This window comes from Trichechus manatus, unplaced genomic scaffold, assembly GCF_000243295.1.
Source record: "Trichechus manatus latirostris isolate Lorelei unplaced genomic scaffold, TriManLat1.0 scaffold00092, whole genome shotgun sequence".
NCBI lineage: Eukaryota > Metazoa > Chordata > Mammalia > Sirenia > Trichechidae > Trichechus > Trichechus manatus.
Window position 1 is genome coordinate 457845 of NW_004444028.1, and position 25224 is coordinate 483068.

The 25224-nt window shown below is 38.4% G+C and overlaps 1 protein-coding gene across 2 annotated transcripts in view; it reads right to left on the reverse strand.

The window, feature by feature from the left end:
• Nucleotides 1-25224, reverse strand: part of IL1RAP (interleukin 1 receptor accessory protein) — a 156833-nt gene that overhangs the window by 14534 nt on the left and 117075 nt on the right. For both annotated transcript variants that reach the window (XM_012557264.2, XM_012557265.2), the window contains exons 5-8: nucleotides 18020-18185; nucleotides 15169-15240; nucleotides 11667-11793; nucleotides 8624-8772 (exon numbers count right to left, since the gene is read on the reverse strand). In XM_012557264.2, coding sequence (XP_012412718.2) covers nucleotides 8624-8772; nucleotides 11667-11793; nucleotides 15169-15240; nucleotides 18020-18185 — 514 coding nt within the window. The remainder of the gene's footprint in view (nucleotides 1-8623; nucleotides 8773-11666; nucleotides 11794-15168; nucleotides 15241-18019; nucleotides 18186-25224) is intronic.

Genomic DNA, 25224 nt, shown 5'->3' on the forward strand with positions numbered 1-25224 from the left:
GAAATAGAATAAAGTGATTCCTAACTACCGAAAGACTAAATATTAACTCATTAGCCCTGTAGTTAACAAGCCGCCAACCAGTTTCCCAGCCTCATTTCCTTGTTCTTTCCTCAAAAACATCAGGAAGATTTAACTTCATGCCTTTGCTCATGTGGTGACTTCTGGCTGGAATAGTGCTTTCTCTTTCTTTGGAGACTTAGTTTTCAAGTCCATGCTGAAAAGTTATCATTCTGTATAAGCTTACCTAGAACAAACCCTTCTTGCATCCTAACCTCTGCCTCATGGAAATTCCCACTCCTCCCTTTGTCTACAATTCTATTATAGCATTTCTATTATACTGTAATTTGCCTATAAGCCTGATTCTCCACTTATTCTCTTCCCCCCCACGAAATCATACATTTACAGTCTTCCAAGTGGAGACTATGTCTTCTTTATCCATTCTAACTCTAAAATACCTAGTATAGCATTGGCCATTTGCAATATAACATTTCATACATCTGGCATATTTATTAACAACTCCATTTGGCTACTTCATTAGCTTGTGGTAATAAAGCTTAAAAGTCTGAGTAAGGAACAGACTATGGACTGGATCTGAAGCAGGGGTGGCTTAAATTATTTATTTGCTGACTTGCTAATTACTTGTTGAACATCTACTATCTGCTGAAGATCTTGGGGATATTATGGTGGACAAAACAGAGAATGAATAAACCACATGCTCTCTTGGTGCTAATACTCTCTTTCAAAGAAGTAAATAAGCAAAGAAACAAAGAAGTCAGATAATTTGAGCTCGTTATCAGAGCTGTAAAAGAAAGAAGCCAGTGTAATGTGACAGAGGTGACTGGGACTGGGGCTGGGACACGGAGGTATATTAGGTAGGGTGGTGTGGGGAGGCTTCTTTGAGTACCTGGCAAACTGTAGGTGTTAAGTGTTTGATGAGACAGGAATGGAAGAATTTCATTCAAAGCTGGGTCTGTTATTGAGACCTGACTCCGAAATCCAGGGATCTTTTTGTAACACTACTGATAGTGGGCGCAGCCAGCAGCTGCTTAGCCATTGTCAAGCGAGACCTGCTCCTCCTGTCCATTAGCCAACAAAACCTTGGGTGATGGCCATGGGCATGGCTCAATTGGAAGCGGACCAAGCAGAACCTGCCCGCTCCCGTCCATTGTCCTCGAAGCACTGCATGTGGTTCAAGCCTACATGCCAGAGAAAAAACATGCAATTTGTCTTACTGCACCTGCGTGCCATGATAACCTATGCAGTCCATAATGTTTGTATGCACTTCCTTGTGAGAGACGGTATAAAAGGCTCTGCCTCCCTTTGTTTGGGGAGCTTAATTTGAGGTATACACCTCCCTGCTCCTTGCCTGTGTGCTTGCAATAAATGCTCTTCCTCCTGCCTCACCTCGGTGTCTTTATTGACGAAAAGCCACACCGAGCAAGACCTGCTTTGGGTAACACTACCATAAAGTTCAATTACTGATCATATGTTGTTCTTGTTTTATGTAGTCAAGTCGATGCTGACTCATAGCAACCCTATACTAGTGAAAAAGAGTTCTTTTAAAACAGGTGTTTCTCCAAAAGGCAAAACGCGAAGCAGCCTGGAGCAGAGCCTGAAGTTCTATAATTAAAGGGCAAATCGTAGAGTTTTACGTTTATTATCCTAACCCCAGAATATTAAGCCTGCTGCAGGTACAGTCTGGACTCAGCAGTGCAGAAATATTATCAGGTACTCTTGTACTCTGTCCATGAATAACGGTGCTTTAAAACAGGAAAACTCCATCATAAAACACCACAGCTACGTCCGTGCAGTTGTTGAGAATTTACTAAGATCAATTTGGGTAGCTGGCATGAAAATCGCTTGTGTCCTTGGTATTTCTGAGCACATGTTATGTTAGCAGTACACTGGGTAATTCCCACTGTCATCTTCATTATTTGCTCAGTTATTTTGGCTCACGCTGGGAGAACATTTTGTAATAGGAAGAAAAAAAATCAGTGATTGTACTTACCTGAAATGGATTTTTCTAATGTCAATAGAGACAGAGAGAGAGAGATCTTGCTTAATGACCGGTAGATCAATTACCCTCATGAATTTCCCTCTTCCACATTCATTTTACAATTGTCTATTTTATTTCTAATGGGGGTTTTCAATTTTGTTTTTGTGTCATCCAATCACGTGTCATAGTCACAGATTGCATTTTGTACTACCATCTAGATTATATAAAGAAATGCCTAATGTTACTTAACTAACTGGACCCTTAAGAAAAAATAATTCACAAGCCTGACTTTCTAATGGCTGCAGGATGTGCTCTCAAAGCTTTCTTTTAAGAAAGCAGTGCTGGCTGGCAGGAAAGGTGTGACCTTCAGCCCACAGCTGCCTTCTGCCCAAGCTAGAATCTCTTGCACTTTGGCTTAAAGATTTTACTCTGATGCAATCCCAGATGCCTTTGAATTATGGTGTTGGCGAAGAATATTGAATATACCACGAACTGCCAGAAGAACGGATAAGTCTGTCTTGGAAGAAGTACAGCCAGAATGCTTCTTAGAAGCAAGGATGGCAAGACTTCATCTTATTTACTTTGGACACGTTATCAGGAGAGATCAGTCCTTGGAGAAGGACATCATGCTTGGTAAAGTACAGGGTCAGCAAACGAGAGGAAGACCTTCAATGAGATGGACTGACACAGTGGCTGCAACAATGGGTTCAAGCATAGCAATGATTGTGAGGATGGCGCAGGACCAGGCAATGTTTTGTTCTGTTGTACGTAGGGTCACTATGAGTCAGAACTGACTTGATGGCACCTAACAACAACAACAACAAAATCCTAGAGCAAAGATGACTTGCATCCTCCAGTCAGGAAGGAGCGATGCAATTTGACAAAACTGGACTCCTAAATTGCTTCTTTCCCTAGTCTCACTGATAATCCGACTGAGGATTTTGCAGAATTCACCACTTGCTTTGCTGTTACTCTTAGAACCAGAATTTCCTCCATCCCTTTTTGACTTCTACAGTAATAACTGGCTCCAAGATCCAAATCTGTAGATAATCTTTGGTTAAATCAGGTCAATACGTCAGCTTCAGCCTTTATCCCTGGTTAGAGTTCCTGTTCTACAGTCTCGTTTCTCCTTGGAAATGTAAGTTATTCCCTTCAGCTTCATTGTTACAGGTGGGAGAGGGGGGCCTTGCTATACACTGTGTTACCAGCCATATGCTAGATGCTCGGACTTGCAAGCATTCTCTGCCACAGAACCCGTGGCTATTCTTTGCTAAGTTGTTGGGACTTCTTGCCAATTTTTGGAACTGTGGTAATGATCATTTTTCTGAATTGAAGCAAAGAGAATGTTTTATTTTAATGACTGTAAGCCAGAGACCTATGACTAAACTGACCTGTAGACCTACTTTGCTTGGCTGCTATCATAGTGTTTTAAAACTTGTGCATTCTGGATTTCAGCTTCTGGCCTTAGAGCATTCACTGATTGATACCAGTTCACCTTCATTCCATAGTATCTGAGAAGTCAAATCAAGAGTGCCCAAAGAGATTTGGATAAGAATGTTCACGGAAGCTTTATTCATAAAAGCCCAAAACTGCAAACAACCCAAATGTCCACTAGTAGGGGAATGAATAAACAAATTGTGATAGATTCTTACAAAAAAATACAACTTGGCCAAAAAAAAGAAAAAAAGAAAGGAGCAGACCACTGATGCAAGCAACATAGATGAACATCAAGAATATGTGGTAAGTGAAAGAAGCTTTATACAAGAGTATGTTCTGTATGGGTCAATATATATCAAGTTCTAGAAGAGGAAAAATAACCTATGGTAAAAAGGAAAATAAGAAGAGTGGTCACTTCGAGGGGGTAGTGGTGCTGGCAGGGATTGACTGATGAGGGCATGAGGTTACTCAATGTAGTGATGGCAATATTCTACATCTTGATAAAACCTTACATTACAAAAATATATCACCATATGTATTTCTCAAAAAATTATCAAGAGTTATTCAATTTTTTGCTCTGCAAATTTTACCTTACTAAAAACCAAGAGAATGGTAAATAAATACTAATATCTAGTTAATGATAAGGTGCTCAAATATTTAGGTGATAACTTCACTGGTGTCTGTAACTACATTGAAAGTCATCAAAAATAAGAGGAACTGATGGGTGGATAGAGGAGTGGGTATATGGATAGGTTATGTGATAAAGCAAAGAGAGCAAAATGTTAATGGTAGAATCTAGTTGGTGTATATGGCTTATAATTGCTTCCATTCTTTCATTGATTTGAAAATTTTCTTAAAAAATGTTGAACAATAAAATTAAGATCATATAAGACATTTTCAGATTTAAGAAAAAGCTGAGGATGAAACTGTGCTGTTAATGAGAAGGCTGACCTCTAATTTCAGGCCCTAGTCCCTTCTGTCATCCTTTCCTGATAAAGCACAAAGAATGCACCGTCAAGGAATTCTGAGAAGGACCCATACATTTAACATATGGATGCAAACACAGATATCACCTCTGAACTTCACGTTAGCTGGCCTAGCTGGCATAGAAGCTAAGTAAAAAAACCCACAACATTTCTGTACCACTGGACGTACAGAGACACAACTGGATTATATATCACCTTTCCACATAAATCATCTGGTTGCATGGGTCCATTTGCCATTTCATATTCCTGATGCTGTACATATGTCATGGATTGAACTGTGTCCCCAAAAAATATCTGTCAACTTGGCTAGGTCATGATTCCCAGTGTTGTATGATTATCTACCATTTTATCATCTGATGTGATTTCCCTATGTGTTATCACTATGATGTAATAAAATGGATTAGCAGCAGTTATACTGATGAAGTCCACCAGATTAGGTAGTGTCTTAAGCCAATCTCTTTTGAGATATAAAAGAAAGAAGCGAGCAGAGACGTGGGGACCTCATACCACCAAGAAAGCAGTGCCCAGAGCAGAGCGTGTCCTTTGGACCTGAAGTTCCTGCACTGAGATGCTCCCAGACCCAGAGAAGATGACTGATGACAAGGACCTTCCTCCAGAGCTGACAGAGAAGAAAAAGCCTTCCGCTGGAGCTGACACCCTGAATTTGGACTTGTAGCCTACTAGACCGTGAGAGAATAAATTTCTCTTCGTTAAAGCCATCCACTTGTGGTATTTCTATTGTAGCAGCACTAGATGACTAAGAAAGCATACTAAACCATTTACAGCAGGGCCTTCTGTGAAAGAGCAGCTACTCAAGTATGTATAGCGGATAGACTTGGACATCACTCCTACATTAAACATTATTTTAATCGATTGTTTTGATTCCATCCATCTGACAGTAAGTTATCAACGAACATCATCCCCTATAAGTGCTCCCCAATGCATATGCCTCAGAGGACAAGTCCCACAAGATGCTCCATACTTCAGGAATTCTAGTGTCAAACATACTTGAAAAAATACTGCCTACTATTTTCCAACTCCATCTAGTAGTCATACCAAATGTTAGCATAGTAAAGACTCTAGGAGACCCTGAACTAAAGTAACTTGATATGTTTTGTTTAATGTAGATTTTAATGATACTTATTTCAACATAAGATTCTTTGTTGAATAACATCTATGAAAATCTTACAGAAATAATAGCTACCATTTACTGAGCATTTTATATATATATATACAAAACCTGTTGCCATCAAGTCAATTCCAACTCATAGCGGCCCTACAGGACAGAGTAGAACTCCCCCATAGGGTTTCCAAGGATTGACTGGTGGATTCGAACTGCCAACCTTCTGGTTAGCAGCCAAGCTCTTAAGCACTGCACGACTAGGGCTTCATATATATATACATATATACACATATATATGTATACATGTCAGTGCTTTACAACAATCTTATGAAGTAGTGGTATTATTTTTCCTACTTAAAAGATGCAGAAATTGAGTCTCAGAGAGATTAAGTGACTTTTCCAAGGTCGAAAAGTTAGGACGCACAGAACCCAGGATTCCATCACAGGCCATCTGACTCCAGAGTCCCAGTAATCAACTGCAGTACAACAGGGTTCTCAGCAGTGTTCTGAGGAACCGACTTTGGGAACCACTGCCTTACATCTTGTAGTTCAGCCTTTTCTCCTTATACTAGCTTCTGGAGAGCAGGAGCAATTAACGACCCAGAACCAATCCAGGACTACTTTTTAAGAAGCGTATACACTTCAGGTCTTTGCTCTACTTTCCAAAATGAAATGAAGCATTGAGATGAAATCCTCTTTTTCAGCAGCTTTAAAAAAACAATTAAGTCTCAGTTGGATCCCATATAAATACTTCTTAAAAGAGCACAATGCTCGTGTTACTGTTACATGAGAAACTATCTGTTCTGTAAGCCTTCACCTGAAGTACAATAAAATATTAAAAAAAAAAAAAAAAAAAAGAGCACAATGCTCAAGGCAGACATTCTTTACTGGTTATACTAAATTATAGTTTGGTTAAAGACTTCAGGGGATATTTTTGGTTTAAGGTTTAAATATTATTTCAGGGCAATAGTTTCAGGGGTTCATCCAGCCTCCATGGCTCCAGGAAGTATGGATTCCATACGAATTTGAAATTGTGTCATCCATTTTCCCCCTTTTGATCAAGATTCCCCTTTGTTTTGATCAAAGACTCTTCTGGCATCTTCGATCAAAACATTCAGGAATGGTAGCCGGGCATAATCCAGGTCTTCTGGTCTCATGGCAAAGGCGGTAGTTGTTCATAGAGGTAATCAGCCACATATTCCATTTCTTCCTCCTGTTTCTAACTCTTCTTCCTTTGTTGCTCCAGGTGAATGGAGACCAACTGTTGTACCTTGGATGACTGATGGACTGCTTGCAAGCTTTGAAGACCCCAGGCACTATGCAATGAACTAGGAGATAGAACAAAAGTACTAAACACGATATTAAGCCAATTAACGGAGATGTCCCATGAAGCAGTGACCCTAAACCTCCAAATGAAGAAACCAAATCCCATGTCTATATGGGATCCTACTGACAACAGCAACTCAAAAGATTAGACAGGAAACTTAGGGGGCAGTGAATTCAGGTTAATGGGGGAGGAACAATTTGGAAATGGAGGGTGAAAATGGTTGCACAATTTGAAGAATATAGTCAATGTCACTGAATCGTACACGTAGAAATTATAGAATTGGTGTATGTTCTGCTGTGTATATTCTCAACAGTAACAAAATAAAACTAAAGTATTTTTAGAAAAGTGAAAAGGAAGTCACATAAAACCACAGAATGGGAGCAAATATTTGCAAATCACACATTGATAGTGGACTTGTATCTAGAACAATGAAGTACTCTTAAAACCCAATAATAAATCAAACTAGCAACTGTTAAGTAAAATACTTCCATCCTCTTACCTTGGCAGAAATAACTTTATAAGGACAAAAAAGAAAAATTTGCATTAAGATGATTTTACGTGATTGTTATGGCAAAATATTAAAGACATCAAAATTTAATTACTATTGTCTATGCATTCTGTTGATGTGTAATGAAATAAAGATACGTAATTCACAAAATAAAAAGATTACATCTCATTGCAAAATGTAACAGTTATGAATGAGCTTTTTATTTCATTGTTCACGTATGTGTTACAGGCTCTATTAGACACTACGATTCTGAATGACCCACTGCACGTGTGATTATGTCTTTATTATTTTTCTCCACACTGAAAAACATTCTTGAAGGGCTTAATTGTGTGGAGTTCTGTGTTCGGTATCACCCAAAGAGAATTTTAGACACTGTCTTTCAAGATCAAAGGGCACACAATAATGTTTTTAAATTTTTATTTATCTTAGAAGAATATAGTAGTATCAACATAGAAATTAGTCTTTTAATTATCCAGAAATTCACTATTTTAACAAATTGTCTGTTTTCATTTTTCCATGTTTGTTTCCATTTCCTAACCCTGTTAAATAATTTTTATATCATTTATAAACATCGTTAAATTATTTTCAATTTAGTAATTGTGGCTAATGGCATATTATAAACCTGCTTGAGTATGGATACATAGTTTTTAACATGATAATTTAAAATTATATTTTTCTGAGAATAAATATTTTATATCTTAATTACTTGTGTCTAATTAGATGGTTGCTATTATAATGTTTCATTACTATCGATAATGCTACTAAGACTATCAATGGGTACATAATTCTTTCACTGTTAAATTATTTGTTCAGGAAAAATTCCAGAAGTATTATGTCACATGGTATGATCATTTTTATGACTGTTGAACTCTGCCATCAATGGTTTTAAATGGGTCTTTACAATTTACCAACAATATGTGGGTCCATCCAGGGTAACTTTGAATATTTTCTTTAATTGTTCATCTTTCTTAATTATCTGGTACAAAATTAGGCTGCATTATCATAATCATATGTATTTTTTTAGCTACGATTAGGCATTAAAACTATCAGAAACAATATTTTGAGTATCTTTACACAGATGGAAACATTCTCGTGAGATTTCTCACTCCATGTTGATTCATGGGTATGTGTCAGATGTTCTGCTAGATGCTGGAGCTCTCTCTCATTCCCCATCTCTTTTCTCCTTATTCACCACACAGTGTCACATCTGGAGTCCACAGTCTCACCTACTGGGGGCAGCCATTACCTTTCTGTTTCACGGTCGCTGTCCTGTTCACCTCCCCTATGGCATTTCTCGCGTGACAGACATAGCTTCGCTTGAGATCCTCTGGGGTAACTTTCCTGATGCTTAGAATCTGAATTCTGGTTTCATCTTCCGTTTTAGTATAACTTATACTAGAAACGGGGGGAAGAAAATCAGAGCATTAGGAAGGCAGTCCATGTACTGCCTGTGACCCAGAAAAGTAGGTGACCCCAGGGCCCCTTGGTGAGGACAGATGGGATATTGATAAGTTGTGTTGCCTGTGCCCCAGTAGGCACTTCTAGACTCCTGTACTACTCCTTACCCTCTATGTTTCACATTATCCCAGTGTCTTGATCAAATCCCAGCCTTAGGATCATACTATAGATGTCTCTCCAAAGCAAAATATCTTTTTTCCTCAGACACTTCTGAAGCAGGATGCTGTATTGGTTTAGAGAACTGTTTCTGGAACCAGACCCACTTGGGTTTGGATCTAGGCTCTTCTATATATTAGCCATGTACTTTGGGCGAGTTAACAACCCCTTCTATGCCTCAGGTCCCTCTTTTTTAAAAAGAGGAATGTAGCAGTACCTACACAGTACATTAAATGTATTGACTTACTAAAGAATTCAGAGGATTGCATATATTAATGTGTAATGTATTAGACCAATGCTGGTAACATTTAATATTTTAAACCAATGTGCTTGCTAAATAATAAATAAATATAGGTGGTTATTATTATTATCCTGTACTCTACCCACATTAATAGCTAATGCATTTCAGTGATTCTCATAGTTTGAAATCTGAACACAGGGAAAATATTTCAAAATGCTGAAACTGCATGGTTATATCCTAGTATATAAAAAGAGAAAACTGCTCAGAGCAAGTAAATTTTGTGAAAATAAATATACCAAAATCTCAGTGAGCCAGAGATCAGGCGCTTTAGGTCCAAGGTCAAGATTTAAAATCCTTCCGAACTACTTTTCTCCAAGAGTGAAAATAAGAAATGTCTCCTACAGCTGGCTGTTTGCCATCCACGTTCTCCATTTGATAAGGCTTGCCGTTGGTCTCGAGAATGTGGGTAAGGGCTGTGACTGGCTTAACCTCCACTTAACTCCACAGCTCTCCTATGAACACAGAGGCAGCACAACCATTTTTTGAGATAAGAATGTTATGTATTAATTCTCTGCTTCGATGTACACGATTTCTTTTTGTTTTGGTGTAGACGAAGCGTGTGTTTCAATAGCAGCAAGAAGGAACAACATGACTTTCATAATAATGATGAGGATTGGAAACACAATGTTCAGACTTCCTGAAATGACCAATAACTCTCCCTTCTCTCCAGACAGGTCTTTCATCAATTCCTTTCACAAACATGGCTCCAATTTTGGGAAGCTCCTTCCCTGCCTCTGAATATGCTCTGTGGCTCTAACTTCCATGTCTTTGCAAGTGATGTCCCTTTTACCAGGGACATTCTTCCCATTTTATCTAGCTAATTTCTACTTATCCTTCAAATCTGGACGTAAGTACCAGAGGAGCCCTGTTGGCGAAGTGGTTAAGAGTTCAGGCTGTTAAACAAAAGGTCGGCAGTTCAAATCTACCAGCCACTCCTTGGAAACCCTATAGGACAGTTCTACTCTGTCCTATAGGGTCGCTATAAGTCAGAATCGACTTGACAGCAAAGGGGGTCATTGGAGAGACATTTGTTACTCCTATAAAATTGATTGGGATCCCTTACTAAATCTTCCCTTAAAATCTAATACTTCCCAGTCACTGCATTTATCATATTATATTGACATGTCTGTTTAACTATTGTTACTCCTCTAATTATAAGCTCTACCTAGTTAGGGACTGGGAGTCCCTAGCTGGGGGTGTGGGGGAGCAATCGGTTAAGCACTTGACTACTAGCTGAAGCGTTGGCAGTTTGAACCCACCCAGAAGTGCCTCAGAAGACAGGCCAAGAGATCTGCTTCCAAAAGATCACAGCCTTAAAAACTCCACAGAGTTCTACTCTGCACACATGACCGGGTTGCCATGAGTTGAAACCGACTCCTAACAGAACAACATTTAGGGACTAAGTACCTTGCACAGTACCTGATGCAAAATCGGCCTTTTATAATGACTGCATAATCTGAGCTTATTACTAGGAGAGGCATATCTTTTGGATTCTAGAAGTTCATGCCCACAGGTAATAAGCCTTAAGGTCTAGGAACTACTTTTTCATGTAGGTGATCAGCTGCTGATTTTTATTAATTGTCGCACTGAACCAATTGTTCTTTGGAAAAGATGTGCTTCATTTACAGAGTAATCTTTCTCCTCCAAAGTCCCATACTTTCTTCCCTTCTAACCCCCTTCAAAAAAAAAAAAATCTGAGAATATTTAAGAATAAACTGAGCTAGGGTTGTTATTTTAAGACTGAGCTATATTACTACTCATCCTCTTCTAAAATAAAATTTAAAGAGCATAAATGTATTTAATCAATATTAACAAACAATTAATTTTAAATGTGGCATACATGCTACATGAATTCAGAGAGAAGAGGAGACAGATCAAAAACATATGCTCACCCCAAACAAGAAACTAACAGAATCCTCTGAGGCAGAAACACATAGGCCCAAACTCCAAAACTGAGAAAGTGAAGACAGCCACATTGACAGATGTTCATGTGTTCACAGCCCTCTAACTGTGACCTTTTCATTCATACAGGACTTGCATTTCATCTCCTTCCAAGTGGGTATCATAAAGGGGTAAACCCTGCTGGACTTCAGACAGTGGGGAACTTTCACCTCTACACAGACTTGGATAAAGTTGCCCAGCCTAAACAGATTCTAACTCAACTCTTCAACACTCATCAGGCTACATCTGGCCCTTAGATTATAAGTCCAATAATCCTGTTGTGGGATGCTGCCACTAAAGACTTGAAGCATTTTGCTGATATCTGTTAATGATAGGCAAAAATTAGAACTTTTGTTTTCATTGACCAATATACATCCAAGGGCATTCTGTTGAGGGACAAAGTTTAGCAACTCCCATCCATGCCCCATGATACCTTTCGTTGACCGTTACGTCCATATTGGTGTCGTCAGCCTTTTTTCCATCAATGGTCCACCAAATCTCATTGCGAGAGTCCATCAGGAAAGTAAAATAGACTTTACAGGGGAGGACAAGCTCCTCTCCTAAAAAAACAAGTGAGCAGATGATGTTAATCCATTAATTTGTAACCTTCACATGGCTATTTTGGTTCTACTCTGTGCCTGATTAGAAGCTATAAAAGTTCTGTGTATGCAAAACCCTACTTATGAATAATTCTCAAATAGACTACCATAAATTAATGCACCATACTTCATTCCAAATAAACAAAGCAAAGAAAAAAACCACCAATTTTTATAAAATTACCAGAATGACCACCTTTTTTATTATTTAAATTGTGGTAAATCTATATGTAACAAACGTTTTCCATTTCATTATTCTTTACATGAACATTCAGTGACATTAATTATGTTTATTTTGTTGTCAACCATTATAAAACAAACAATAAACAAACAAAAAAACCCATTGGCGGTGAATTGATTCCAAATCACAGTGACCCTATACGACAGAGTAGAACTGCCCGATAGGGTTTCCAAGCCGGAAATCTTTGCAGAACCAGATTGCCATATCTTTCTGCCACAGAGTGGCAGGGGGTGTTCGAATCGCTGACCTTTTGGTTAGCAGCTGAGTGCCTTAGTTAACCATTATACGTTTCAGCATTTTCCCACCATCCTTAACAGAAACTCAGTGTCCCCTAAGCAGTGAGTCCCCCCTTTCCCCTCTCTCCTACCTGTCCCTGGTAATCACTAGTAAGCTTTAGTTTCTATACACTTGTCTATACTAGATATTTCATATAAGTGGAGCCATCTTTTAATACAATCTACGTTCTGGAGCCTTGATGGTGCCAGTGGTTAAGAGTTTGGCTGCTAACCAAAAGGTATGCAGTTCAAATCTACCAGCTGCTCCTTGGAAACCCTATGGGCATTTCTGCTCTGTCCTATAGGGCCACTATGAATTGGAATTGACTCGATGGCAACGGATTTGGTTTTTTGCGTTTTTATATCTGTTCTAAAATGATAGTATCTGTTCAAAATAGCTCTGACAATGTCTTTTTTTAGCCCTGAACCTCCTTGGTCTACTCTTCTCCTTCTTTATTTCCTTTGCCAACAAAGGGGGCCCTGGTGGCACGGTGGTTAAGAGCTTTGGTGAGCTATGGCTGCTAACCAAAAAGTCACGGTTCGAATCCACCAGATGCTCCTTGGAAACCTTATGGGGCAGTTCTACTATGTCCTATAGGTTCGCTATGATTCGGAATTTACTTGATGGCAACGGGTTTGGTTTTACCAACAAAGGGTGACTAAAGAAAGGTTCTCCAGAACTTTGGTCCTTGGCTCTGGGTAGATGTGGCAATGCCGTCACTGAAAGGACTGGCAGAACAGATCTTGTCTTGAAATGCTAAAGCGATTGGGTCATTCAATAAATTTAAAGATAATTTAGAAGTAGAAAATTCTACGCTATCCTTCTGAGATGGAACATTAGGCTAGGAAATTCCCTAGGCAGAAAATAATAATTAATAATAATAACAGCAGCAGCAGCAACAACAAGAACAATAACAGTACATTCATTGAGAATTTTGTACAAGTCACTGTGCTAAATATTTATACCTGTTAAAGATCTTGTTTACTCTTAACAAGGCACTGAGAGGAATTTTTAAAAGCCATGTTTGACAGATGAGAAAACTGAATCTTAAAGATTTTTAATGGCATTCCTAGGTCAATTTGTTAATAAGTGCCAGACGAGGATTTGACCTAGACTGACCTGATATCATGCTTTGCTCAGGAGAATCTGGTTTATCCCTGCTCTCCTAACTAATTATTAATGTTGCCTGTTTTTGCTTTCAACAAGTATCCAGGTTGAGAAGCTAAATTATATGGTCAGACACGCTCAGAGTCTATCCTCCCTCCCAATGCATACTTCTCATGTCTTTCTCCTTCAATTTTCTTTATTTTTAATTTTTAAAAATGTTTTTATTGTACTTTAGATGAAGGTTTACAGAGGAAATTAGTTTCTCATTAAGAGAACCTAATACACATATTGTTTTGTGACACTGGTTGTCAATCCCACGACACGTCAGCACTCTCCCCTTCTCGACCTTGGGTTCCCGTTACCAGCTTTCCTGTCCCCTCCTGCCTTCTCGTCCTTGCCCCTGGGCTGGTGTGCCCATTTAGTCTCATTTTGTTTAATGGACCTGTCTAATCTTTGGCTGAAGGGTGTCCCCTCCAATTTTCCATATGGGCCTGTCACCAAAGAAAAAGTACAAGTTGGCATGGATTTGGGAATATTTTTGTAACCATAATAGTATGAGTAGATGAAATATATTCAGGTGATTAGTAAGAGTTTGCCCTGGCAGCAGGGAGTGTTTACAGTGCTATACAAAAGCAAAACCAAAACAACCAAACCCATTGCCATTGAATCGATTCCGACTCATAGAGACCCTATAGGACAGAGTAGAACTGCCCCATAGGGTTTCCAAGGCTGTACATCTTTACAGAAGCAGACAGCCACATCTTTCTCCTGTGGAGTGGCTGGTAGGTTTGAACTGCTGACCTTTAGGTTAGCAAGCAAGTGCTTTAACCACTGTGCCACCAGGGCTCCAGTACTATACAAAACCACTGCTAATTCTAGGAAATTCTGTCCATTTGGGGTTGGCAAAAGCTTAGTGTATTCTCTGTTTTTTTTCAGGGCAGATCACTGTTTGTGAACCTCTTATTATTATTATTGTTATTCCGGTGTTGTTGTTCTCTGCCTATTAGGATCACTGCCTCTATTATCTTTAGTACATTTTAAACAAACACTCTTTTATACCCCTAATTGGGATTGGAGTGCATTAATTGTAAAGGACCCAATACAGAAAATATTAAATTTTTCTATGGTTTTCAACTTAACTGTGGGAAGCTTTGAGTCAGAATCACAAAGCATGCCTTACTTGGTGAGTTACAAGTGATTTGTGTCTAGAATGAAAACTTATGACAACTAAAAGTAAACCCTGAAAGCCCTGGAAAAGATTCGACCGAGTTCTGAATCAGGTGTGCTAGTTCTATCAGCTGCAACCTATTAAAGTCCCATTTCTAGCTCCAGACTTCATCCCCTGCCATCTTCGTAGTGGAGCAGAAGCTGAAAGGGTTCCTTGTGTGCATACTGAAAGGGTGCCTGTGTCCATAGCAAACCTAAAGCCCTGTGCAAGCTGAGGTTTGTAGCAAATAGAAATCACGAATGAGCAGAGGATCCTGAGCAGAGGGAGAAGGAAACAGATGCAGAGAAAGAAACGGAATCCATGAGATGCTCACGAAGTAGCTGATCCCCAGAGCTGCCTTGGTTTCTGACAACTTTGCAGCTTCAATTCAAGTTTTTCTTTATAATAACCCTCCATCCTTTTGTGATAACTTTAGTGACATTTTATTCCTTGTAACTAAAAGAATCTAACTGAAATTCAGAGCCGACATAGGCACAGCTGTAATTACCTGGTTCTTTCTCATAGATAACAATATCATTGGGTGAATGGATCTGGGGGGGCAATGCATCTATTGGCGAGCCTGTGACAGAAAGGAAAGAACAAAGGGAGATGATGTTAAATTAGGTAGCTTTTATCCCTCATGACCCATTTCAAAAATCTGCTCTTCTGTGAAGTCTTGCCCAACTTCCTGGCATAGTTTGTCAACTCTTCTTGAGTGGGCCCATAGGCCAATGCATACTCCATTGCAGCACTTCATTCCTTTAAAACAAAGGAACATAGGATATTGAGTATACTCCATGTTTCAGGATAGAATGTTTAACCAGTGTTCTTGCTCTCCAAAACATACATGAGCTAAACTTCTCATACTATATAACAATTAATTGCTTTCATGTCTTAATGAAATGCTTCATATGTAAATATATACATATATGAAACAACTGATTAAGACATATATATATATAATTGATTAACACACACACACACACACATATATATATACACATACACACACACACAAGCTTGGCTGTTAACCAAAAGGTTGGCAGTTTGAATCTACCAGCCGCTCCTTAGAAACCCTATGGCACAGTTTTATATACATATACATATGTACGCATATGCATGGGTATATATATACACACACATACATATATGTGTGTATATCTGTGTGTGTGTGTGTGTGTGTGTGTATATATATATACACACGTATGTATATATACGTATATTTTTTCTCCTCAACATGCCCATACTGTGTAGTAAGGAACCTGGTTATATAAGTATTAAATATTAAATAACTGAATAAGTGAGTGGAATATTCAAAAATCACAATTCTGAAGCTAGCATGTATCAGCATATCTGATGTTTAGTTATCAGTTGAATTTTCAAGCAAGAGTTTGCTGCTCTTTATAACATTCTATCATCCTAAATTGAAAGAAAATACTCTCAAGGGGCTTTATAAGGTAGTGCTCGAGACTGTAAACTTTAAAGATTTAATGATCAGGGTTCTAATCCAGATTTGGCACATACTAACCACATGACCCTGGGTTTTAATTAATCCTTGAACAGCCCATTTTTCCCACCTCTAAAATGAGGATAAACTCACCTCACAGGGTCATTATGAAGATTAAATCAACTAACGTACATAAAGCATCCACAAGTGATATATATTGAGCACTCAACAATTTGCAGCTTTACAGAATGAACTTCTATCCCTTGAATGTTTGGTAAGAGGCACCCATTTGCGTCTGTCAATTTCTATATCTATAAATTAGGGTGACCAAGCATGCCTGTTTCCAACTTTCCAAACATTGATAAATTTGTGAGTGTGTGTGCACAATTAGAACATATATTTTACATATGTGTGTGTGTGTGTATATATCCTTATATATATATATATATATAAAATTAGATTATGTGGTTAAAATAACTGCCAAAATGAATATAAAGTTAGATTATTCATTTAACTTTAAAACTCTATTCACATTAAGTTCTAAATTTAGTTGTTTTTTTTTTTTCCTTCTGAACTAATCTCCAACTAAGCATTACTCAATTCTACCAGAAGTAAACAGAGCAGCTCAAGTACATGAAATCAAAAGAGTTTTACATGTTATAAAAGCATGCTTTGTGTTACAAGGACAGGAAAGTTGCCAATACATTCTGTGAATGAGGAAACAATGTACAGTTTCTCCCATTCAAGTACATGAAGTCAAAGGAATATTTTTGATTTTCAAAGTATATCATGTGTAACAAGAATATGAAAGTTCCCAACACATTCTTGGAATAAGAAAACAATGTACGATTTCTCCCATTCTAGTACATGAAGTCAAAATTTGTACATGTTATCAAAGTACACTTTGTGTTACAAAGGAAGAGTTGATTACAAAATTGCTTGGTTTGAATTTTATGTGCACTATGATAAAGCCTTTTTGTGATTGGGCTGAATATGGGTCAGACTAGTAGAAAAAGCTCTGAACTGAGCGTCAGAAACCTGAGATTTAGTATCACTTCTTCCACTAACTCACAGACTGTCTCTAAACAGGTGACTTCCTGTCTCTGGGCCTCAATATTCCCAACTAATAAAAGATAGGGTATGACAGAACATCTAAAGCATATTCTCACTCTGACAGTCTATCAGTTTAACAGAATGGGCGTAGTAGTATCTAGGGCACACCCTTAAATGCCACCTATCCTGACACGAGCTCTCTGGCTTGCTGGGTTTCATAGGAGCACTTTCCCTCTGCCTAGGCACTGCACATTCCACTTCCCTGATTTCCCATTCTCATTCTCTCAGTTCAAAGCAATGACTGAACGTCGCCAGCAAACACCTTCAGCATTAGCTATACCAGTCTCAGTACACAGAAAGATACAGTTTCCTTAATCCAAGTAAAACACGTTTTGACAATAATATTACTGCTTGCCTGGAACCGCATTAAGCACTATCTGTACACTATTTTTAACATTCACAACTATCCTGAAAGTTAGGTAGTCTTAGTCCCGTAGTATAGACAAGGAGCCTGAGACCTTGATCAAAGTCATACTGCTAAATAATGCCAATGATATAAATTGAACATAGATATGTCTGGTTCTCTTTTTACTCCCTCAACTGCCTTGACTTCATTCATTCATATATTCATTTGGTCAACAACCAATTACTGAATGTTTACTATGTACTTGGAATTGCTGAAGGCTCTATGGATTGTGCAGTGAACAAAAAGATAAGCCTCTTTTCTCACAGAGTTTACGTACTTGTGTGCAGTAAATTATTATTAAGAGCTAAATTATTATTAAGAGCTATCACCCTATGACACATTATTATTATTATGGCATTTTTGTTGTGTGCACTTAGTAAAAATCATGCTTACCTACCACCCTGACAGTTAGGGTCCTGGTGAGATGGAAGGTCCGTCCATTTTCTGGATATGTTACAACACAGGTGTAATTATCATTAGCTGACACAGTGGCATAGGTAAAATCCAAGTTCATGCCATCAGGTACTATAAAATTAAAGTTTTTTACTTTTATACAGCCCTAGAAGAAGTAAAATATGTTTAATGTTTAGATGCATGCATAAAAAATATCAAAACACACACACACTCGCATCTAACTTTGCACAGGACATCTGAATGTCAATGCTGCCCTTTCCGCAAAACTATTTCGATCAAGTATTTGACAGTGCTTCTGCAAATTGCGATGAGTACAAGTGCCGTTATCTTTTCTGCAAAAGGAAAAGTTAAAATTGGGAACTGAGATATGCATGCAGCAGCACAGACCTCCTGTCTCAGGATCCAGAATTCAAATTCTGGAAATTCCATGTTGAGAATGAAGTGAGGTTAACTTCTTGAAATAATGACTAAGGAAGCGTAAGCAACTCCATCTACTGCTATTTAGAAAAAAAAAAAAATTTTCATTTTTGCACATTTCTTCACGGATGGTATTAATTTAGGAATCCTGTCACTCTGTCTGACAAACCAAGCCTCAATTTAGATGTCTGATTTTGGCATTCTTGATCACTTCGTTGAATCATGATACAAGGCATTTCCAAACATTTTTGTGTTTTTCTTGTATGGTATGCCATTTTCATAATTGAATATAACAGACTTGAGAATCTGAAAATAAGGGTTTTAGTGAGCCTTAAAAAAAAAAAAAAAAAACCAACAACAACAACATTGCTGCCGAGTCGATTCTGACTCATAGTGACCCTATAGGACAGAGTAGAACTACCCCATAGAGCTTCTAAGGCTGTAAATCTTTACGGAAGAAGGCCACCACATCTTTCTCCCACAGAGAGGCTGATGGGTTCAAACCGCCGACCTTTCGGTTAGCAGCTGAGCACTTAACCACTGCACTACCAAGTGCTAAAAGTTTATTTCTGCTCCTAACTCAAAATTTCACATAACTTTGCTGATTTTTAAAAATTTTGGATTGATATCGCTCATTCAACACAGTTAGAATCTTGTTTTGGGTCTCTCGGCCTCACTAATTGGTTTTATTATTTCATTTTTTTTCTTTTAGAGAAAAGAAAATCAAAATATCTTGTCACAAAAATATATGTTGAACATTTACTTTCAGAAAATTTTTTTGTTCATGTTCCTTTTAAAAATCAATAATTCATCTGTGCAAAAAATATATACTTTTAACCTACTCATTAGGAACAAGAGAAAAAGAAGGGAAAAAAGTCTCCCAGAAGAAACCAGTCTACAGAGTTAACAGCCTACACAAGCCACAGCCTCATCTACCCTGAGACCAGAAGAACTAGATGGTGCCCAGCTACCACCACTAACTGTTCTGGTCAGGGCCACAAGGATGGACCCAAAGAGAACAGGAGAAAAATGCCAAATAGAACTCAAATTCTTAAAAGAGTCCAGACTTACTGGATCAGCTGAGACTATCACCCTATGACACTCTTGAAACCTTGAACCAAAACTATCCCCTGAGGTCACCTTTTATAGAAATAACAGTTTGACACACAAAATGAGGGATATTACCTGTGAGTACGGGGCTCCATTAAAAAACTACCTATATGAGACCAAAAGGTCAACAATTACTCTAAAGCAAATGCAGAGAAGACAAGAGGACAGAGAAATGGAACAAACAGAATGCAATTGAAGAAAATGCTGACACATTGTGAAAAATGTAATTAATGTCACTGAACAACTTGGGTAGAAACAGTCAAACAGGAATCTAATTTTCTGTGTAAACTTTCACTGAAAACACAATAAAATATTATTAAAAAAATTTAATTAGACTTGTACAATCCAATAATTTGGGTATTCTTTTGTAAAAATTAAGACTTATCAGTTACAATGATCTTTAAGGTACCACATATTGGGCTTATAACTTGGGGCAGGTTATTTATCCTTGCCATGGCTTAACTGTAAAATGAAGAATCTGGATTAGTTTATCTCTAACGCCCTTTGTTGAGGTTGTGTTGTTAGGTGCCATTGAGCTGGTTTCAACTAATAGTGATCCTATGTACAACAGAATGAAAGACTGCCCGGTCCTGGCCATCCACACAATGATTGCTATGTTTGAGCCCATTGTTGTGGCCACTGTGTCAATCCATCTCATTGAGGGTCTTCTTCTTTTTCCATGATCCTCTACTTTACCAAGCATGATGTCCCTCTCCAGGGACTGATCTCTCCTAATAACATGTCCAAAGTATGCAAGACGAAGTCTGGCCATCCTTGCTTCTAATGAGCATTCTGTCTGTACTTCTTCCAAAACAGATTTGTTCGTTCTTCTGGCACTCCATGGTAAATTCAATATTCTCTGCCAACATCATAATTCAAAGGCATCAGTTCTTCTTCGGTCTTCCTTATTCATTGTCGAGCTTTCAGATGCATGTGAGGCGATTGAAAATACCATGGCTTGGGTCAGGCGCACTTTAGTCCTTAAAGTGACAGCTTTGCTTTTTAACACTTGAAAGAGGTCTTTTGCAGCGTATTTGCCCAATGCAATGTGTCGTTTGATTTCTTGACTGCTGTTTCCATGGTTGTTGATCATGGATCCAAGTAAAATGAAAACCTTGACAACTTCAATCTTTTCTCTGTTGATCATGATGTTGCTTATTGGTCCAGTTGTGAGGATTTTTGTTTTCTTTATGTTGAGGTGTAATCCATACTGAAGGCTGTGGTCTTTGATATTCATCAGTAAGTGCTTCAAGTCCTCTTGACTTAAGCAAGCAAGGTCATGCCATCTGCATGTTGCAGGTTGTTAATGAGTCTTTCTCCAATCCTGATGCCTCGTTCTTCTTCATACAGTCCAGCTTCTCCGATTATTTGCTCAGCGTACAGATTGAATAAGTATAGTGAAAGGATACAACCCTGACACACACCTGTCTTGACTTTAAACCAGGCGGTATCCCCCTGTTCTGTTCGAACGACCGACTCTTGGTCTAAGTACAGATTCCTCATGAGCTCAATTAAGCCTTCTGGAATTCCTATTCTTCCCAATGTTATCCATAATTTGTTATGATCCACACAGTCAAATGCCTTTGCATAGTCAATAAAACACAGGTCAACATCTTTCTGGTATTCTCTGCTTTCAAACATGATCCTTCGAAAGGGCTTAAGGACCTTCAGATTTTTAAAACTCTTAGAGTCTCTTATTAACTTCTACTTTCAATTTCCAGTATTCACAAATTTACATGTCCAGTATTCATAAACTTAACTTTCATTTTTGTAAAGATTTTTTTTTCTTTTTACTTCAATTCCTGAAGCATGCGTTTTGAAATATGACAGTTACACTATGTGGCACTTTTTGTAATTCTTTGTCACAAGAAGTATGTCTGCTAAGAACAGCCCTGAACGCTTGTTTCATGGAGAAGATCATCAAGAGGAAGCTGATAGATGCTCAGGTAAGTAATTTTCTGAAGGTGTTTTATCCTGTTTTCACACGCAATGCCTCCAGACACTTGTCATGTCAGCAAGATTTTCATACCCTTAGGTTATCACAGAGTATGAGACCAGAGAGACCTGTACTCTTAAATGTATGTAGGTCAGATCTGGTTTAAACTGAGTTTAAAATCTATCTAGAACTTCCTCTGATTTTTGTGGCGGCTTTCATTTAAACAGTTCAAAGACATTTTTTCCCTTATTTGCTAGCTTAGCTATTCCTCTATCCCTGTGAAGTAGACAGATGAGATTTTATACACTCTATTATCACTGATAGAAAAAAATGAGACAGATAAAGGGATATTCTTTTCGATAACACAGTGCAGAGCTAAAACTCAGGTCTCCCACCTGCTGAACACACATTTGCACTACTTCTTAACCAAGAATGAACACTTCTCCTTGGCGATGAATTGAAGCTGGAAAAATTATATTGAGACGTGCACTTGGCATGCATGCTATCATCTCAGTGGATCCTTATTCCAGACTTAAAGTCTGGGGTACCCTTATCCTTGTTCTATAAGTTAGAAAGCAAAGGCTTTTGGAAGAGCTAACTGTCAATGTCCTGGCACCAAGCAATGTCAGAGCTGGAGTCTGAACCTAGATCTACTTGTTTTGAAGTTTTAATGCCACCCTATAGAGTGGTCTTTCACCTATGTTACACATGGGCCCAATCCCAGTGTTCACAGTGTGATGTGGCTCCATCTCTTAAATGCGACTGATCCCTGCAATTGGTAACTGAAAAAGCATCCCCTTCAGGATAAGTAGCTATTAGTACCTAGCTTGTCAACACTATTTCTTTTAAGAACATCCCTAAAGGAACTTTCTGTAGCTGCTTCAAAGCCATTAGGCCTATAGCATTTTAGAAAACAAAATGAAAGAAATACTTTACATTCTAAGTGTGTATATACATGATGGAGTTAGTTTAAGACATTGTCCAACTACAAATGACCATTATCTTTAGTGTAGACAGCTCTCTCTTTGCTTTGGCTTCTCGGCGTTATTTTATTTCTTATCAGCTGCTCCATCTCTAGACCCTTCAGCACAGGCACCTGAGATACAGGTTGTATTTTTAAACATAATAAAATATTCCTGGAAATCAATCCTGCAAATTTTATACCGATTTCAAAATAATTCATTTAGAATCCAGAAGAAAACAAATGTGAGCTAATATTTGGACAAAGAATAAGAAACATGTTTCCAAATACCAGGAATGAGTTAACAATAGGTACATTTTCATTGTGAAGCAAACACTTGTCTGACAAGAAGATGAGTCATTTATCCAGTGGGTCCATCCGTTCCTCATTCTGAACTCTAAAGAGAGAAGTTCAGCAGACAGCAACTTTTTCAACCATGCAATGGCTGTCAAGACAATCCACCACAAAGTACAGGAAAGAATGGCACAATAAATGACTTTGAGATCCTCAAGAGGAAATGAGTTGTGTGGGGAGGTGGGACGTGTGGGTAGGGGAAGCCATGGCTAAATAAGGACAAGTGTTTCCATTCACTAAACCTACAATGTGTAACGGACTGTGTGAGGGGGCAAAAATGAAAAAGACAGTCCCTAACCTAGAGGTACTATAGTTTTTACAGTATAAAATACTATAGTATTTTACAGTGTATAGTTTTTACAGTGTATTTACAGGTATTTACATTCTAGTGGTGGCGGTTCGAACTCTCCCAGTGGCTCCACAAGAGAAAGCCCATACAGATTACAGCCTAGAAAACCCTATGGGGCAGTCGTACTCTGTCACATGGGGATGCCATCAGTCGAAATTGTCTTGACAACACCTAACAACAACTATAGCAACAATAGCCTGGTGTAGGATTGCAACAAAAACAATGCAAGTAGGCTAGGGAGAAAAAAGAGAAAATGTTCAGAAAAAGTTTCACGGAGAAGAAAGCTTTGAGCTGGATCATAAAGGATAAGCAGAATATTAATAGCTATTGGAGAGGAGGGTGAGGAGAAGGACATCCCAGGCACAGGAAACATTGTGAACAACTCCCCCTGCGCTCTCATAGCATTCTGTCCTTCTTGTTAGCACTTCATTTACTTCATTAAAATGGTCTGTTTTCGTATCTATCTCCTCCTCTTGAAAATTAAATCCTATGGGGGCCAGTGGGAGTGGATGAGGGCTGAATCCACATACCTGCAGTCCACCAAATACTTGACACACAGTAAGTACTCAATGCATTTGCTCTGCATGAGCAAAAATGAATGAGAGAAGCAATGACAGGCGCGAGTTGAGAACTCACAAAGTACGTACCTGATGATAAGAAAATGAGCCCATGGAATATAAGATATGGGGTAAGTGGGAGGTAGAATGGGTAGGGGAAGGGAGAGTAAGGATACAATGAGTTTAACTCTGATATAAGGGTTGAATAGTTGTGAATTATCTATTGAAGCATTTGCATCCAAGGTGAAGTTGATGTAAAACACATCATACTTGATTTGCTCAGCAAGGTAGACAATGGCCCCAAGTTTTGTTACAAAGTCTCACAACCTGTCACTTCCAATGAAGAGAACTAAGTCATCCAATGTTTGCACAGCAATTTTTTACAAAGTGCTCCTACGAGCCAGACATTGTTAGGAGCTGGGTACACAACAGGCAGTAAAAACAGAAATGGCTTTTATTCTCATGGAATTTAGAGTCCAGTCTAATTCATTCAATTATGTAATCAATTCCTAAGTCCATTATAGATTGGCTCAGTTTTGTGTGTGTGTGCTTGGAATTCAAGGCAAAGAAAACGAAAGAGGGCTTATTACCTAGTGCAGAAGAAAGAAACGAAATTATTATAGTAACAAAGGTAAGATAAGAATTAGGTGCTATCAAAGTATACCAAAAAAAAAAAAAAAAAAAAAGCAATTTAACTTCAGAGCACCAAAACCCGTTGCCCTTGAGTTGATTCCGACTCACAGCGACCCTGTAGGACAGAGTAGAACTACCCCAGAGGGTTTCCAAGGAGCCGCTAGTGGATTCCAACTACCCACCTTTGGTTAGCAGCTGAGCTCTTAACCACTGCACCACCAGGGCTTCTATCCAAGTACACAGCAGGTAATTCGTTTAGTCTGATTCAGCCTTAAAGCTTCCTAGATACTTGAGTGGGGCTTTACGTTTAACAAATGAATCTTGGTCTTGAAGCTACATTGAAAATGCTGTTTGTATATTCATACATGGAATTATATGGGTATAATTCTGAAAAGAAATATACACACTTCCCTCATAGCAAAGGTTAAAAACCACTGCACAGGGAGTGTAGGGAAAAGAAAGGGACAAAGAAGCAACCTAAGTTGTCAGATCAAATTGAAGGAAGTACTTTGAAAATAAAGTCTATCACCTAGGCCTTGGACTAAGAGCCCACCAGCGTGTGCTCTGCCAACACAGAAGGCCAACTCGGCACTTTTCCAGAAATTGGCTTTGCTCTTGGCCGTTTGTCAGAAAAAGCAAAGACTTTCTTGTTTTTCAGAAAGACTTTTCAACAATATCTGACTAATTCTGATGAATGTCATGCTAAAAATTAGAGGAGGTAATATACCATTTTTAATGACCACATAGGGTAGGACAATCAGTTTTTTGCAGATTGATAGCCAAGGGCTTTCTCCTTCTCTGCTAAATGGCAGTTGAGACCATTTCGGCAGCTGTCATATCCAAAACACCCATTAAGGGGATCTCTGT